General features: G+C 35.5%; 1 protein-coding gene across 1 annotated transcript in view; it reads left to right on the plus strand.

The window, feature by feature from the left end:
• The window catches only part of CNDP2 (carnosine dipeptidase 2), a 35,804-nt gene extending 23,788 nt beyond the window's left edge, over positions 1-12,016 (plus strand). The window contains exons 7-12 of the mRNA XM_003760098.4: positions 653-737; positions 2,606-2,766; positions 7,487-7,651; positions 8,685-8,826; positions 10,047-10,194; positions 11,037-12,016. Of these exons, the coding sequence (XP_003760146.1) occupies positions 653-737; positions 2,606-2,766; positions 7,487-7,651; positions 8,685-8,826; positions 10,047-10,194; positions 11,037-11,103 (768 nt within the window). The 3' untranslated portion in view covers positions 11,104-12,016. The remainder of the gene's footprint in view (positions 1-652; positions 738-2,605; positions 2,767-7,486; positions 7,652-8,684; positions 8,827-10,046; positions 10,195-11,036) is intronic.
• The last annotated feature ends 3,668 nt before the right edge of the window (positions 12,017-15,684 follow it).

Below are 15,684 nucleotides of genomic sequence, written 5' to 3' on the forward strand. Positions count from 1 at the left end.
CAGGCAGCTGAAGGAATGACATACATAGGATTTACAGCAGGGTCATGAATTATCATCACTGAATTAGAACAAAAAAAATTTTCTTTATGAGTAAACAGAAAAAAAGCAAGAACAACTTTTGATATAAGAATAGGCAACCTGGGCATAAATTATCATAGTATAGTATTGGACAACTTTCTATCAGATGAATAAAAATGATGCTAAATTGTCAAGAAAAGATCAAATTCTGTTTAACACATAAAGGTAGGAAAGCATATAATTTGTTATGTCATTTAAAGGCATAACAAAATTTCCCCAAAAAACATAAACTGATGTAGAACTGTTCATTTTCTATGAAAGGTAATTGAAGTGTTAGTATAAATCTTAGTATTGTCCCTTAGCAAATATAGACATCATATTTATGAAAATGAATCTCTCTGTGTGCCAGGGAAGTTGAAAAGTAAACAGAAGCTTCCTTGAATAATATTTAATGATATCTTTCAGATTTTTGTGTCTAGTTTTCAGTTCCCACTAAAGTTTCATAAAACTGGAGGAATTAATGACATTACACTGGGGAGAGCAGTTTTTATTAATGAACAAAAATAGTTTCTACTCACCTTTTTAAAAGTTTCCCCACCAAGCATCAAAGTAAGATACGCTTGTTTTAAACCAGGTGGAATCCTCTGACAAAGATCTTCATTCTGGTGTGTATGGTGGTTCGGTGCATGAAGCCATGTCAGATCTCATTGCTCTGATGGGTAAGCCCAGTGACCAAGGGATATTAATAAAATGTAACCAATCATTTATTTACACTGAAGTAGAAGTTATCTTGACTAGAATAATCCATTCTAAACATTTTATTTTAAGTTTCTTAAATGTGGTAAATACTCAGCGAATATTTGTTGATTTGGAGGTAAAAATTTTAAGTGAAATTCACCAGTGATTTATTTGCATACACTATTGAAAATTTGCCAGGAATGTGTTTACATGTGTACCTTGGTTCACCAAATTAGCTCAATTCAACTATATTAAATTTCTTTTTTTTTTAATAATAGCTTTATATTTTTAAAATACATTCAAAGATAGTTTTCAATATTCACCCTTGCAAAACCTTGTGTTTTGAATTTTCCTCTCTCCCCTCCTCATTAGCCTTCTCCCCTAGATAGCAAGTAATCCAATATATGTTAAACAGGTGCATTTCCTTTAACTGTATTACATTTTCACATAATCTTGGTAAACTCTACTTTTGTGCAGGCCTTTTATGACTATTAAAAGGGTTTGCTATTGGAACAGCAGAGTAAGGAAGCTTAGCTCATAGAACTACAAGTTGTTTATCTCTACCATGGTCACTGTAAAACATATAGTTTTCTTTTTTGAAAAAAGCCTGAAGTATATTGGACTCTTATATTGTCATTTCTGTTGTTCTCTGTGCAGTGTTAGCATCAAGACTCATGCTGGATTGACCATGTCACAGCTTCTCTTAGTCCTTCAATACTGTGAATTCTTTCCCCTCTCACTGTTTATTCTCTGAATAGAATGATTCCTAAGGATTTTTATAATAAATGTATATTGTTATATATAATAATTTTATGCTGTGTGTATATATATGTTTGTATATTGTGTATATATATGTGTGTATATATACATACACACACACACACACACACACACACACATATATACATACTTCAAAAAAATTCTAACTTTATTCATGAAGGGTACTCTCTCCTCATGCAGGACACAACCCTTATCTACCTTAGGAGATGTTTTTATAAGTTGTTATTTTTTAGTCATGTCTGATTCTTTATAATCCCATTTGGGTTTTTTTTTGGGCAAAGATACTGGATTGGTTTGCCATCTCTTTCTCCAATTTATTTTACAGTTGAGGAAACGGAAGCAAATAGTATTAAATGACTTGCCCAGGGTTTGAGGCCTGATTTGAAATCATCAAGAGTCTTTCTGACTCTAGCCTAGAGCAGCTGTATCCACTGTATCTCCTAACTGCCCTCTTTTATGAGTTCCTGTGGTTAAAACTCTTTTATCATTTTTTTCTTGTACAGCATGATAACTGTGGATATATGTATTAGAAGAATTGTACATGTTTAACATATATTGCATTACTTGCCATCTAGGGGAAGGGGTGTAAGGAAGAGAGAGAAAAAAAAATTTGGAACAAGGTTTTTGCAAGGGGAATGTTGAAAATTGATCTTTGCATATGTTTTGAAACTAAAAAGTTTCAATTTAAAATTAAATTCCACTAAATTAAAAAAAAAAAAACTGATAAATGACTAAATGATTCACTGAACCAAGGCAAAAAAAAAACACAACATCATTTGTGTCAACCATTTGGTGATTGTTTCTGGAACTCAGGTAGGCTAGACCAATTTTTACTATGTCATACTCAAGGTCTTTTCACTTTGGTTGGAGCTAAGCAGAGCTTGTGTTCCATTGGTATAATCTTTACAAATTCATATTTGCTTTTGTGCTACAATGAGACATCAGAGAACTTAGAAAATCATGTACTCAAGTCAGCAATTATTTATTACTTGTCTACAGTGTGCCAGGCATTGTAGTATGGTATTGGATGTTCATGAAGAGCTTTTCATATTATGTCATTTTTCTTCAGGCTGCTTGACAGACAAAAAGGGACGCATTCTCATCCCTGGTATTAATGAAGCAGTGGCTCCTGTTACTGATGAGGAACTTTTGCTGTATGAAAAGATTGATTTCGATTTGGAGGAATATGCAAAAGATGTTGGAGCAAGGACACTTCTACATGATTCAAAGGTATGGGTTCAGAGTACTGTGCTGACATTTCTGTCTTGTTGACACAAACTTAATTGTCCATCTGAGATCTGACCTATGCTCATGAGTGCCAAAAAGCCAAGAGGGCTGGAAAAACAAACAGAATTTTTTTCTTGGAACTGTCTGAGTCACAGGAGGCAAACAGACAATGTATAATCAATTTCAGAATCCTTAATAGAAACTTGGCCCATGGCATAGTCTTCAGTGGCTTTTCACATAGCTCCACATAGTTTCATCTCACTGCCAGAACAATGGTTAAGGTATTAAGATATTTTTTTTGAACCTGCTTCTGACGCTAGTCAGATAATCATGAATAGGTCACTTAGCCTCTGAGTTGTTAGTAACTCCAAGTTATTTATACCTTGTGATCTACAGTATTGGAAGCAACAAGTTCTAGATGTATTTAATTCATACTGATAAAGCAGAATTGATGCAATCCATGATAGCTTAAAAATTAAGTTCTAGCTTTTTTCTACTAACAGGTTGAGCTCTTGGTTTATGGAGCCTTTATCCCATTTTAATAAATAATTTTTTTGTTTTTTATTAGAATTTTATTTTCTCTTGCCCTACTGATCTGTCACTTTGCAATTTTTGCTTTAGATTGGGTGCTTTTTTAGAGTCATATCAAGTCCTTATAGAAACAGGGAACCCTGAGTCCTTTTTTTTTTTTTTTAAGGCCAAGACCAGAGAATGGATCTCTTTCTGCCAACAGAATATTAACCTTTTAGTTTCTTCTTCTTTAAAAGTAGGTTGCTATGATATTAAAATAACAGTATAGGTTAATAGAAATAGCAAAGAATCAAACAACAAAAAAGCAAGCTATGTAAAATTACAACTAAAATCCAAATGTGTCTAATGTATTCATTCAGTAACTAAAAGCCCAAGAAAGACAACACTTTTTTTTTTTTTTTAACTTTTTTTAGTCTGATAGTGAAAAAGAGAATTAATAATTTTTGACTGAGATCTTTTGGGTTTTGGTTGAGTGAGTACATGAAACATTTAAGATTTTAAAAGAATGAAAATTTTAAAAAATGAATTAGTCTGGCATAAGATAGAAGAGTTATCTTTTTTTTTAAAACAGTATCACATTTGGCAAAAAATTTTTTGTTGAGGTAACTGGGATTAAGTGACTTGCCCAGGGTTATACAGCTAGAAAGTATTAAATATCTGAGACCAGATTTGAATTCAGGTCCTCCTAACTTCTGGGCTGGTGCTCTATCCACTGCACCACCTAACTGCCCCAAAATTAGCTAATTTCATCAAAGTAACATAGCAAATATCTTATCTTCTCACACATTGGGTAGAGCAGTATACATTCTTAGAGGGACAATTTGATTTTACTAACTGACCATAAGAAAAATAAGACACTCTCTTTTCTTTAGACTTATTCCAATAATTAGAAAAATTAAAAAGAAAAACAAAAAGACTTTTTTGAGCATTTGTTTCTTGACAACCACCAAAAAAAGAAATCATGTAATGAAATAAAGGGTTCCTTTGTTCTTTTTTTAAAATAAAACTTGAAATTATAAAATGCTACTTTTTCAAAAATGTTTTTTTCTGCTATAGCACCCTTGTACAGTAAAAGTATCTCCTCTATCTACAATTTTCTATCTACACTCTATCTATAATTTTCTTACATATATCCAGCAAATAAGCAAAGCATGACTTTTATATCCTTAATGATTTTTCTATACAGGGAAGTTTAAAAAATTATTTGAACAGTTTCTCTAGTAATGTGATACATAATTCATATAATCTCATTTCCTGTAATCTTTTAAGGAGGTGTAAAATACAGGCTTGGTAATTTTAACTCAGACTTTTGTTTTCTTTTTTTTTTAAATAGTGTTGCAGTTTTGTTATTTCCATTAGTTTTCAAAATTCCTTGTTAATTTTTCCTTTCTCTCATTGCTTTCTTCTGGCAGGCAACATAAAAAAAAGTTTCAATTTCTGCCCTTTGAGAGCATTGTAGTGACTAAATAGCATGTCAGATTGGGAAGACTTTTCCAAATCACTTCTCCAATGACATCCCTTACCAGAGGTATATCCATAATGCATGACTGCATAGTACATTGAGAGACAGAGAGAGACAGAGTGAGAGAGAGGAAGAGGAAGAGAGAGACAGGGGGAGAGAGATGGAGAGACACAGAAACAGAGAGACACAGCCAAAGATGGATGATGATTGTTTTATTCCTATTCAATGCAAATTCTAAAACCACTTTCACCCAAATTGGGTGGGGGGGAGAAGTGAAGTGAAGGACAATAATTTCTTTGTCTTTTGTTTGGTTACACAGTAAGACAAATGCAAAAGTACTTCAGCTCACTGCACTGATGGCAGGCAAGCAAAGGAGATTACCAGTTCACTGATCACCAGGCAGGCATAATCAGGTCATCATTAGATAGAGTTCAGAAGTCAGAAGGTCATAGGTTAGTTGCTGGTGACAGTTTGGTTAATCCTATGATAAGGAGGGACGCACATATCATGTGCCTTCAAATTTTAGGAGCCACCACACCAAATACATTACTGGATTCAATAGGACACTCAAGCATTGACATAGCTGGTGCCAGTGTGTAAAGGTATGTAAATTAAACCAGCCTCAGGTCCTGGAGGAAGTGGGATGAGAAGTTCTGTCTGGCAGGACGAGAGCCTGTGTTTGTCTGATCAAAGGCATCGGTAGGGCCAGCTGGCGTAGAAGTACACAGGGCAGCTGGTCAGAGAACAGGTGCAGGCCCATAACCTTCTAGTTTCTAACGCTTGTCTCTCAGCTTCTTTAAAGGCAAACTGCTGACCTAGTCTAGAATCTTTGCATTTATAATAATAGAAAGAACTTTGATAGTAAAAATATTTCAAAGCTAATAGACTATTTCAAAATAAATCCTAGAGACAATGTGGCATTGTGGAAACTGGCTTGAAAGTTAGGAGCCCTGGGTTTTAATCAATAACTTTGGAAATATCAACCATTCTAGTCAGCTCTAATATGCTCTAGTCAGCTCTAGTCACTCTAATATGAAGGAGTTGGCTTACATGATTTCTAAGCTATATTCTAAGACTAAAATTTAATGACATTCTTTGCAAAGATTTGGTTTTGTTTCAATACAATGATTTTCTATTAGACTGAGACTGCTATATATTTCAGATCTGAAATCTGTCAATGCCAACATAAAATTTCTATTTCATCATGCCAAAATTTTTTTTTGCATAACTGGCTAAGTGAGACACTCTGATAATAAGTCTTTTTTTCAAGAATCTCTTAAATCCACTAGAGACAGTTTTATTAATCTGTTTTCACTAATGAAGAGAAATTGAAACATTAAGTAATTGTCATTTACTGATGAACATTCTGTGAGCTAGTAGCTTGTAGTGAACTGTGTCAAAGGCTCCTACATCTTAAAAAGTATTAATTCTTCCCTTCTCTCCTATCTTTAATCCTGCTGTTCCCCAAGAGTGCATACATGAAACCAGAAGTATTAACTTTCTCATTTTAGAAATGAGGAAAGAAGATTTTTACTAGTAAAAATGTTACAACACTTAATCTTTAATGCTTTCTATATGCCCTAAATGCCAGGCATGATGATAATTATTTCCTTTAGCTTAATGAAAATTTGGCATTGCATCTTGAAAAATCAAGGAATAAAGCCCAGGCTGATGGTGCTTAGCTCATGGTCCCTTCTCTCTGCTACCCTTCTTCAGAACTTCAACTTGGTTTTGATTATAGCATTGCTGAATCAGAAGGGGCTTAATCTCGCCCCCATTGAATGCAGTCTTCAGGAAGAGGCTTGTTGGGGGTGAGTGTTTTTTAAAACCTGTTGTGACAAAAACTTTCTGAGTACACCTTGGAGCAATCTGTTCCCATTTTGGATAGCTCCAATTAAGAATTTTTTCCTTATGTAAGACTAAAAGTCTGTGGTGGCCTAGTTTCCCATTAAATCTTATTCTATCTGTTGGGGCCAAAAAAACCAGAAATCAGCCCTCCTTTACATGACACTCTTTAGTATTCCGAATACTTAATCTTGTTTTTCCTGAATCTTCTCTTCCTCAAGTTTCTCCAGTTGATCTTTATATGGTTAGGTTTATAAATTCTTTTGCCACCATTGTTACCTCCTCTGGATATGTACCAGAGTAGACTAGAAGCATATTGGATGGATCATTTCTTTAGCCTCAGGAACTCCTGATCTAAGCATCTTAAAAGGTTTCTCAGAATCCTGAGAAGTGAAGTTACTTGCTTAGTGTTATGGTACATGTCTATGGCAGGACTTAAATCTAGCAGTTCCTTCTTCTATTACACAAAATATGATGTGTGAAAATTACATTAGAGATAGTTATGAATTATATAATGTATATACATATACATGCTCACACACACACACGTGCACTTTTTTCCTTGAAGTCTTATAGGATTGCAGCATTTAGAGTTGAAAGGAATCATAAGAGATCAAGTCAAATGCTCCTCATTTTAGAGATTTAAAAAAAAAAACTCTTAAATGTAGTGAATAGTTCAAAGTATTACAGTAGGAATAAACTCCAGAACTAGGTTTTGAACTCAGGTTCTCTGAATTTACCTCCATGGTTCTTCCTACTCTCTCATGCTACCTTGCCATTTTTCACTAGATATTTATTTACCATTTGTAAAATAACACAAAGTGACACAAGCAAACAAAGTTACTTTCTTTAACCCCATTAAGGAATGTGGTTTTTCTCTTACAGGAAAAAATCTTAATGCACAGATGGAGATTCCCATCCCTCTCTCTCCATGGAATTGAAGGAGCCTTCTCTGGAACAGGAGCTAAAACTGTGATTCCTAGGAAAGTGACTGGGAAGTTCTCGATAAGATTGGTGCCAAATATGGTACCTGAGGTTGTCGAAGCACAGGTATTTTGGAATGAAATTCACTGTATAATAATATAGTTGTCCAACTTCTTTAAACCTAAGCCTTCAGGGTCTCAACCTTTAATTTCCCCAAACTCAGTTGTTAGAAATTAATTGGGAACATGTCATGAATACTGAAATGAATAAATAGTTACAAACTACCAAGAGTGAGCAAGAAGTTATCAAAAATAACCAATATAAATGTGTTCTTATATGTAAAGTATATTTAAATAATTGCTCACAGTACAGTCAACACTGTTGAACTTAAATTTATGAAATGTAGCCTCTCCTTGTATTGCCGAAATGAACCTAGGTTTGTGGTGAAGATTTAAAGTTCCCAAATATATATTCTGCTGTAACAAATTTTATGTCAATGGTGAAGACAAACATGTCAATAGTTACAATGTCAATAATAGTTACATTATAAGAAAAGCAAAAGTTTTACAAATTCTACTTGGAAAGTGAAGCCAAAAGATTTGTGATCAGTGGTTTCTTATTCAGACAAATTTGGAAGATGGTCATCACCAGTTCTTTTCTAGTTATTTATGCTAAATAGATGACTTATAAATCTTGTGAGAAGTATAGTTATTGGAGACTAGTGAATATGCTTAGAACTGTTGATATCATTAGCTGTAAGGGCCAGTGATCATCTGTAGCACTTAGCATCTGGTAAATGCTTAGTAATCACCTACACCCTTTTAGATTATCTGGAAATCTTAGTTTAAATTAAGTGAGACTTATGGCTTGAGTTCACCATAAAAATGGGAATAAAGGAACATTACATTTTTGCCCTCACTTAAGATGCACATCTTCATTTAAATTATGAAAACTAATATAATTTTAGGTCAATACAATCATCCATTCTTGTTTTGCCTTTTAGTGAAATCAACTTAATAATTTAGTGACATTCATTCATTATTGAAATCTGTGAAGAACAATATTAAGCAGGCTAGTCGAAACCCAATGTTAATTGTTAATCCTAGTTGGTGTCAAGTTTATGGCTAACTGTTCATTTTTTTGTTTATGTGTGCAAAAGGTTATAAGTTACTTGAATGCAAAGTTTACTGAATTGAAGAGCCCTAACAAGTTCAAGGCATACATGGGCCATGGTGGAAAACCCTGGGTGTCCGACTTCAATCATCCTCATTACTTGGCTGGGAGAAAAGCCTTGAAAAGAGGTCAGAAACATTTCCTCAGAAATCTGTCAGTGATTAATTCCTGAGCTTGTGGACTCACAGCACCATCAGGCCAGCAGTCGAATAGATTGGTGTGATTTTTTTTTAACCTTACAGAAGGAATTGTCCATAGCAGATCTAAACTCAAGCCCAATATACTGACTTTATAATTTAGTCATTCCTGAAGGTGTCTGGCATTATAATCCTGAGCAGGATTTAAGTGGATCCAGATATACACACATACACACTCCATATATATGTACATGTGTGTGTGTATGTGTGTGTATATATATATACATATACATACGTGTGTGTGTGTGTGTGTGTGTATTTACTCCCCTCCCCACATAGATCTGTGCTTTCATTGGTAGGGAGCTCCCACTGAGGAGATTCCTTCTAGCAACGCACATCTGCAGCTTATGGTTTTAGAGCATTATTTGGAACACTAAGAGGTTGTAACTTGCCCAGAATCACATTTACAGCATACTATATGTTCTTGGCAGAACTTGAACTCTAGACTTTCCTAACTCAAAAACCAGCTTTCTATCTATAATGCTATAGTAAGGTAGCCAAGTGTTATGCTACATTGCTTCTTTCTTTTATGTTTTGAAAAATTCATGCTATCTACAGCATGGCAACTCCTTCCAACAATACAAATGCCTTTTATTGATTTTTTTTTTTTAAGTTTTCTCTGATTTTAAATTTATCCAAGCCTTTACAAGATCATTCTCTTGGTCCCTGGTATTCATTGTTCTTAGCCAAGAAATAGTATATGTATATATTCTTATGTAATTGATTTACCAATCACTGCTTAAAGTGTTTGCCATCCTCTATCCCTTAAACCACAAATTCACCTCTGAGAGATCCATACTTTACTACTGTTAAAGCACTACTGTTAAACTTTCCAAAATAAAAGGTTTAAAATTTTACAACTTGAATTATAGAAATCAACATTAGAAACAAGGGTTTTTGTTTTCTTTTTGTTTTATTTTTTTATTTTTCATAACTATAACTTTTTATTGATAGAACCCATGCCTGGGTAATTTTTTTACAACATTATCCCTTGCACTCACTTCTGTTCCGACTTTTCCCTTCCCTTCCTCCACTCCCTCCGCAAGATGGCAAGCAGTCCTATACATGTTAAATATGTCACAGTATATCCTAGATTTTTTGTTTTCTTTTAAAAGAATAGCCTTTTAACTATTTTTCCACATGCTTTTCAGTTTTTGGTGTTGAACCAGACTTGACCAGAGAAGGAGGCAGTATTCCTGTGACTTTGACCTTCCAGGAGGCCACAGGTAAAAATGTAATGCTGCTGCCTGTTGGAGCCGCAGATGATGGTGCTCATTCACAGAATGAAAAACTCAACAGGTAAGTCTGAAGGGGCTTAAAAACAGCTGGTTGTCTCTTTCAGTCTAAAGTTAGATGTCTTCCTGCACAATAAGCCAGTGGTATAAATCTTAGAAAAATCTATACATCTACCTATTTAACCAAGTCCTTTGGGTAGATATTTGCTCTTAAGCCAGGGCTGGAACTAACAGTGTTAGTCCAAATAGAATTAAACAAAATATACTTTTCCAAAAAGCCTAAATTGATTTAAAATCATTTCTTATTATCATGAAGTTCCATAATCTCTAGAAACTTCTAAGTAATCTCAAAGATTAAAATTGATATCTTGATAGATAGTAGACAAGCCCTTATGGAGGATCTTTTTTTTTCATTCCTTTGCCCTTTCCTGTACAATTTTTGAATTGTAGAAGAAAAGCAAAATAACTAATTCTAGGAAGCTAAAGTTGCTTCCTACCTCTTCCTTCTTATCACTCGATATTGGGTGATAAAACCAGTGAAGTGATTGGTGAAGCAGATTTTGATTTCATGAAGAATAGAAAGAATTTTTTTTTAAAATATAGGGCTTATCCTAGGCTTGCTTGCTTGCTTGCTTTTTTCTTTTTTTCTTTCATTCTTCCTTCCTTTCTTTCCTTCATACCTTTCTTTTTTTCTCTTTTTTCTTTCTTCCTCTCTCTCTCTCTCTTTTTCTTTTCCTGCCTTTTATAACTGCCAGTTATCAAAAAGCTCTTGATTGTGTTTTCATGTGTTATCAGCATATTTGGAATGCTTTGATGATCTTAGGAGTAAAATGTTCAGCACAGACTTATGGATGTTTAATGTTATAACACTAGCAAACTTGATAATTCTCTCTTGTTTTTCTTTAGGTATAATTATATAGAAGGGACCAAAATGCTGGGTGCATACCTATATGAAGTGTCTCAACTGAACTGAGCTACATACTTTATTCCCCACTTTGAAGAATGATATTGAAAGTTGGTTAATCTAGTCATTGGGCCGTTTTTCATTAGGAAGCCTCTTATTTTTCTTTTTTCCTTCCATAAAAATAAGCAGCAACAAAAGCTTTGAATATCTGCACTACTATAGATACTATGCTCACTCCTCTATTTTATAAAAATGGAACCACTTGGAGACACAAGGCTGTCAAATATTTATATTTGATCCCCAAGCTCTGACAAAGGATTCTGAATTTACATGTTATTATCTTATCTGGGCTGTTTCTGAAGTTGCTACAAAATCACTTTTTTTTTTTTCAAATGAATATTCCATCAAAAACAAGTTCTTAACCTCTTTTGCATCATGGATTTTTTGAGCAATCTGGTGAAGAAAAGTAGTGTTTTGTTTCCTACAGTCATAACTGAAGGAAATGATAAATCTCAGTTAGAGGTTAGTGAAAAAATAAGATTTTTCCCCCCATACAAATTCACAGATTCTCTGAAATCTAATTTTGAGCCACAACTTAAAAATTCCCAATCTAAAAAAATTGTCCGCTCAAAGAAGTGTTATTTAATTGGTAAGTTATCTTCAATAATAGTACTTGATATTTTGAAGAGTAGGCTGTTGTATACTTATTCCTTGTTCATGTCATCTTTTTTTTTAAACTGACTCACCTAATGTATCTTTAAATAGGGAAAATATTGAAGGTTATGAATGAAATGAAGATGGTCACTTTGGCTTTTGTTAACATCTCATTCTCTAAGGCACTGCACTGTGTCATTAATTCTCCTACAAGATTTTGGCAACTGGATTTTCCTGTCCTTAGAAAATGCACAAACTCTGTTGAACTTAACTAGGACAATTTCTTTCATGTATATGCTGCTAAATAAAAATTTTAAATGAAGCCTCATAACTTGTTTTGGTGCATTCACTGAAATAATGCTACAACTTATGTGCTAGAATTGGAGAGATGATTTTTCATCTCTCATGATGAATTTTTTATTGCTTTCATCAATAGTATGTGGTACTAAGGATGGGCATAGGAACACAAAGCCTAACTTAAGTCCCTTTTGACACATACTGACAGTATGACAGTATTAGTAAACCTTTCAGGGCCTCCAAATAACTTCACAAGACAGTTGTATAAAACAGTTGTGTATCTGTTTTGGTCATTTCTGCATTGGGACTATACACCCATGGAATTAAATGTCTAGACATTCCCCTACCTCTAGTCCCATTTGACTGCTCAATGGGCATCTTTAAAGAAAGAGCTTACTATGTGCCTCCTTATTCCCTAAAGAAGCAGTAAAGTGATAGGTTTAGGTAAGCAGTGTCACTCAATGAATTCTTTTAATTTGAAGAACGTGTTCAGTGAAGCCTTTCTTGACAAACAGACAATGAGGGAACTCTGGGTGAAGAATAAGACCCTTCAGCCCAGAGAGAACCTGCTAACAATGTCTAGTTTACCTCCCCATCTCCTTTAAAGGCTCTCAGCCTTCCTGAGAAGTCAGGGGTCAGTGACAACTTGTGTTGAGATTGAAGCAGAGTGATATCAGGTGGCAAACTACAACGTGGCAAGTTATTTATGTGGTCCCTCGTGCACGGTATGTACTTAGCACATGTGCAGTGTTGTTTTGGTTACATAAGAGTATGAGTACATAAGGGTGAAAGAACTAGGAATAAACGGCCTCCATATTTCCACCACCCTCAGGAGTCTTGCCTCATCACTTCTCCACTAAGATAGTATATTTTAATCACCCCAGCATGGGGGCTATAGAAAGCAGGACACAATACTTTCTTTTTGCCATTAACATCTAGTAACATTCAAGCTAACATCACCTACTATGAAGACAAAGCTCATATTACTTTATTTGGATATTTGGGAAGTTAAATTCATTTATAGGAGGGATAGAATAAGAGATTCAATTTGATATGAGTAAAATTGGCCCTATTTAATGCATGCCATGATCTCCATGTCAAAAGAATTGGGGGAAGTAAAGTAAGCCGGACACTTTTGTCATTCTAGTACAACATTACCTTCTATGAGAGAATAAATGTTGGGGGTCAGGACAGAATTAGTTCACTTATTCCCAAATTGCCTTAGTACATAAGCTGTAGTATCTTCATATTTTACTCAAGAACTCTATGTCCACTAGTTAACAACAAATTTCACAGAACAAACAGAATTGAGAGGAGAATAAAAAAGTAAGAGATGCATAAAAAAAAAAAGAAAGAAAGAAAGAAAGAAAACAACCTTACAAGATCCTCTTGAGTAGTGAAATGAATTTCTTATCTTAGGCAATAATAATTTGGTCATGGGAAAATGTTTAACTGTTAGAGGGAAAATTGTCTTAAGAACTACTGGAAAATCCAGACATAAGAGAATTAATAGGGAGAGATTTTTCTAGACATGTAACACTATAAAATCAAATGAAAACTGCATTATCTATCTACCTTCTATGCAAACCATTTTAAAAGCTTCTGATCCCAAGGATAGGAGCAAGCTGTGAAGACTCAAGGTGAACAATTCAGTCAGACTTTGCAGGAAAGTTTCATGAAAAGCCGATGTCTGTCAGTGCCATCTGCTGGCCAGAAAGTTGCAAGAAATAATGCTAGACGAAGAAAATGAAAACAAAATGTTTTCTCGTGTTCTCTAAATTTCAAGTTGGAAAAGGCCATAGATATTTTCTAAATATCATTCTGATCAACCACTTGAATACTACTTAAAATTTTTACTTTCAATTGAATAAGGGACTTTTACAATAAGGGAACAGCTACAGAACTTGTAAGTACTGGGAAGTGTGATTCAAGATCATCGAAATTCTTGGGATTTTTAAGTGAATTGCAAATTCTGAAATAGCTGAAAGAAAAGCTATTGGGCCAAAAGACTTAATACAAGTAAAACAAGTAGCGGTGATGCTATTTGGCAAAGTTTGGGAGGTTTAGGCTGGAAAAGCAACAGGGAAGAGGTGTTCTCCTGACTCCCCCTCACCACAGGAAGAATTTTTGAGAATTTTTCAGGCACCACATTTTCCTCTTCATTAAGTAAGGACATATAATCTCTACTCTGCCCTTTCCTGTCATAGGCTAAAATTTTCCTAACATAAAAATCATCTCGTCAGCCTCATCGCTGACTCCTAGCATAGCAGATGTACAGTTTATAAAACTTATTAATAAGGCAAAACCCTAAGATTCTCAATAAACTCAGCCTCCACCCACCCAAGGAAAAAAAAACTATCGTTCTAGATGAATGAATAAATGTCTGGCTATATCTGTGCATACAAAGCACTCCCTATCATCCTACATTGCACTCCCCCGTGAACTAAGATAAACTAAGATTATAACCAATAGAGGTAAGAAAGAGAATAGGTTCAAGGGAATCCAAAATAGTACGTACAAAGTACTTTCCTAAAGGTAGAAGGTTTAGGACTAGGGACCAGGCCCTCGTGGTGAGATCTCAGAACGAACACTGTCAGTTGAATCAGCACATTGCAGTAACACATTCTAAAGAGCAAGATCCAGGTCTCTGCGAGTAAAGGAATAAGCGTCTGCCAAACGCTGTGCTAAGTGCATCCTGTATTCGTATTGTCTTATCTGCTACTCACAGCACCCCTGCAAAGGTTCTGTTACTAACTTCATTTCACAGTTGGGGAAACTGTGTCACAAAAAGTCACAAAACTTTTTTATTATAATAACTTTTTATCGACAGAACCCATGCCAGGGTAATTTTTTTACAACATCCCTTGCACTCACTTCTGTTCCGATTTTTCTCTCCCACCCTCCACCCCGCCCCAGATGGCAAGCAGTCCTATCTATATATGTTGAATATGTCATAGTGTATCCTAGATACAACATATGTGTGCAGAACTGAACAGTTCTCTTGTTGCACAGGGAGAATTGGATTCAGAAAGTAAAAATAACCGGGGAAGAAAAACAAAAATGCAAACAGTTTACATTCATTTCCCAGAGTTTTTTTCTTTGGGTGTAGCTGTTTCTGTCCATCATTGAGCAATTGAAACTGAATTAAGTCTCAAAAAGTCACAAAACTTAAGGCCCACATTCGCATTCGGGTCTTCCTGACTCCAGGCCGGTCAGTCCGCCGTCAGCCGCCTCTGAGGGAGCCCGGCCCCCCGGGCTCCTATTTTAACCCTTCTGGCCGGGTCTCACAGATGACCACAGAGGCCCTTAATTCTCTCCCACCCATATCGTTCTGTGCTCACCGCGCTCAGTGATCCTGCCAGCCCGAGCAGCTGCAGCCATTACCACCAGCTCTGAGCGCGGCACTCACAGAAGGCCAGTGTTGGGAACGATGAGCTCATCGTCCCGCTGCACGCTGCCCTCTCGGACCACAGCTGAGACTGTCCTTTCCCAGGGCATCCTGTTGTGGGCACTTACCAGTCGGTGCAGCTCCACAGGAGGTGACCAGAAAGGGAGAGGTCAAAACCTTCGGCGGCATGATCTGTCGCAGGATCGAGGTTTGCTGGTACTAGCTGTCAAATGTTGGAAGAAGAGTCCCAAGGAAGGGAGCTAGGGCCAATAGATGGAAATTAAAGAGACAAAGATTCAGTTCAGCTTAAG

This window comes from Sarcophilus harrisii, chromosome 1, assembly GCF_902635505.1.
Source record: "Sarcophilus harrisii chromosome 1, mSarHar1.11, whole genome shotgun sequence".
NCBI lineage: Eukaryota > Metazoa > Chordata > Mammalia > Dasyuromorphia > Dasyuridae > Sarcophilus > Sarcophilus harrisii.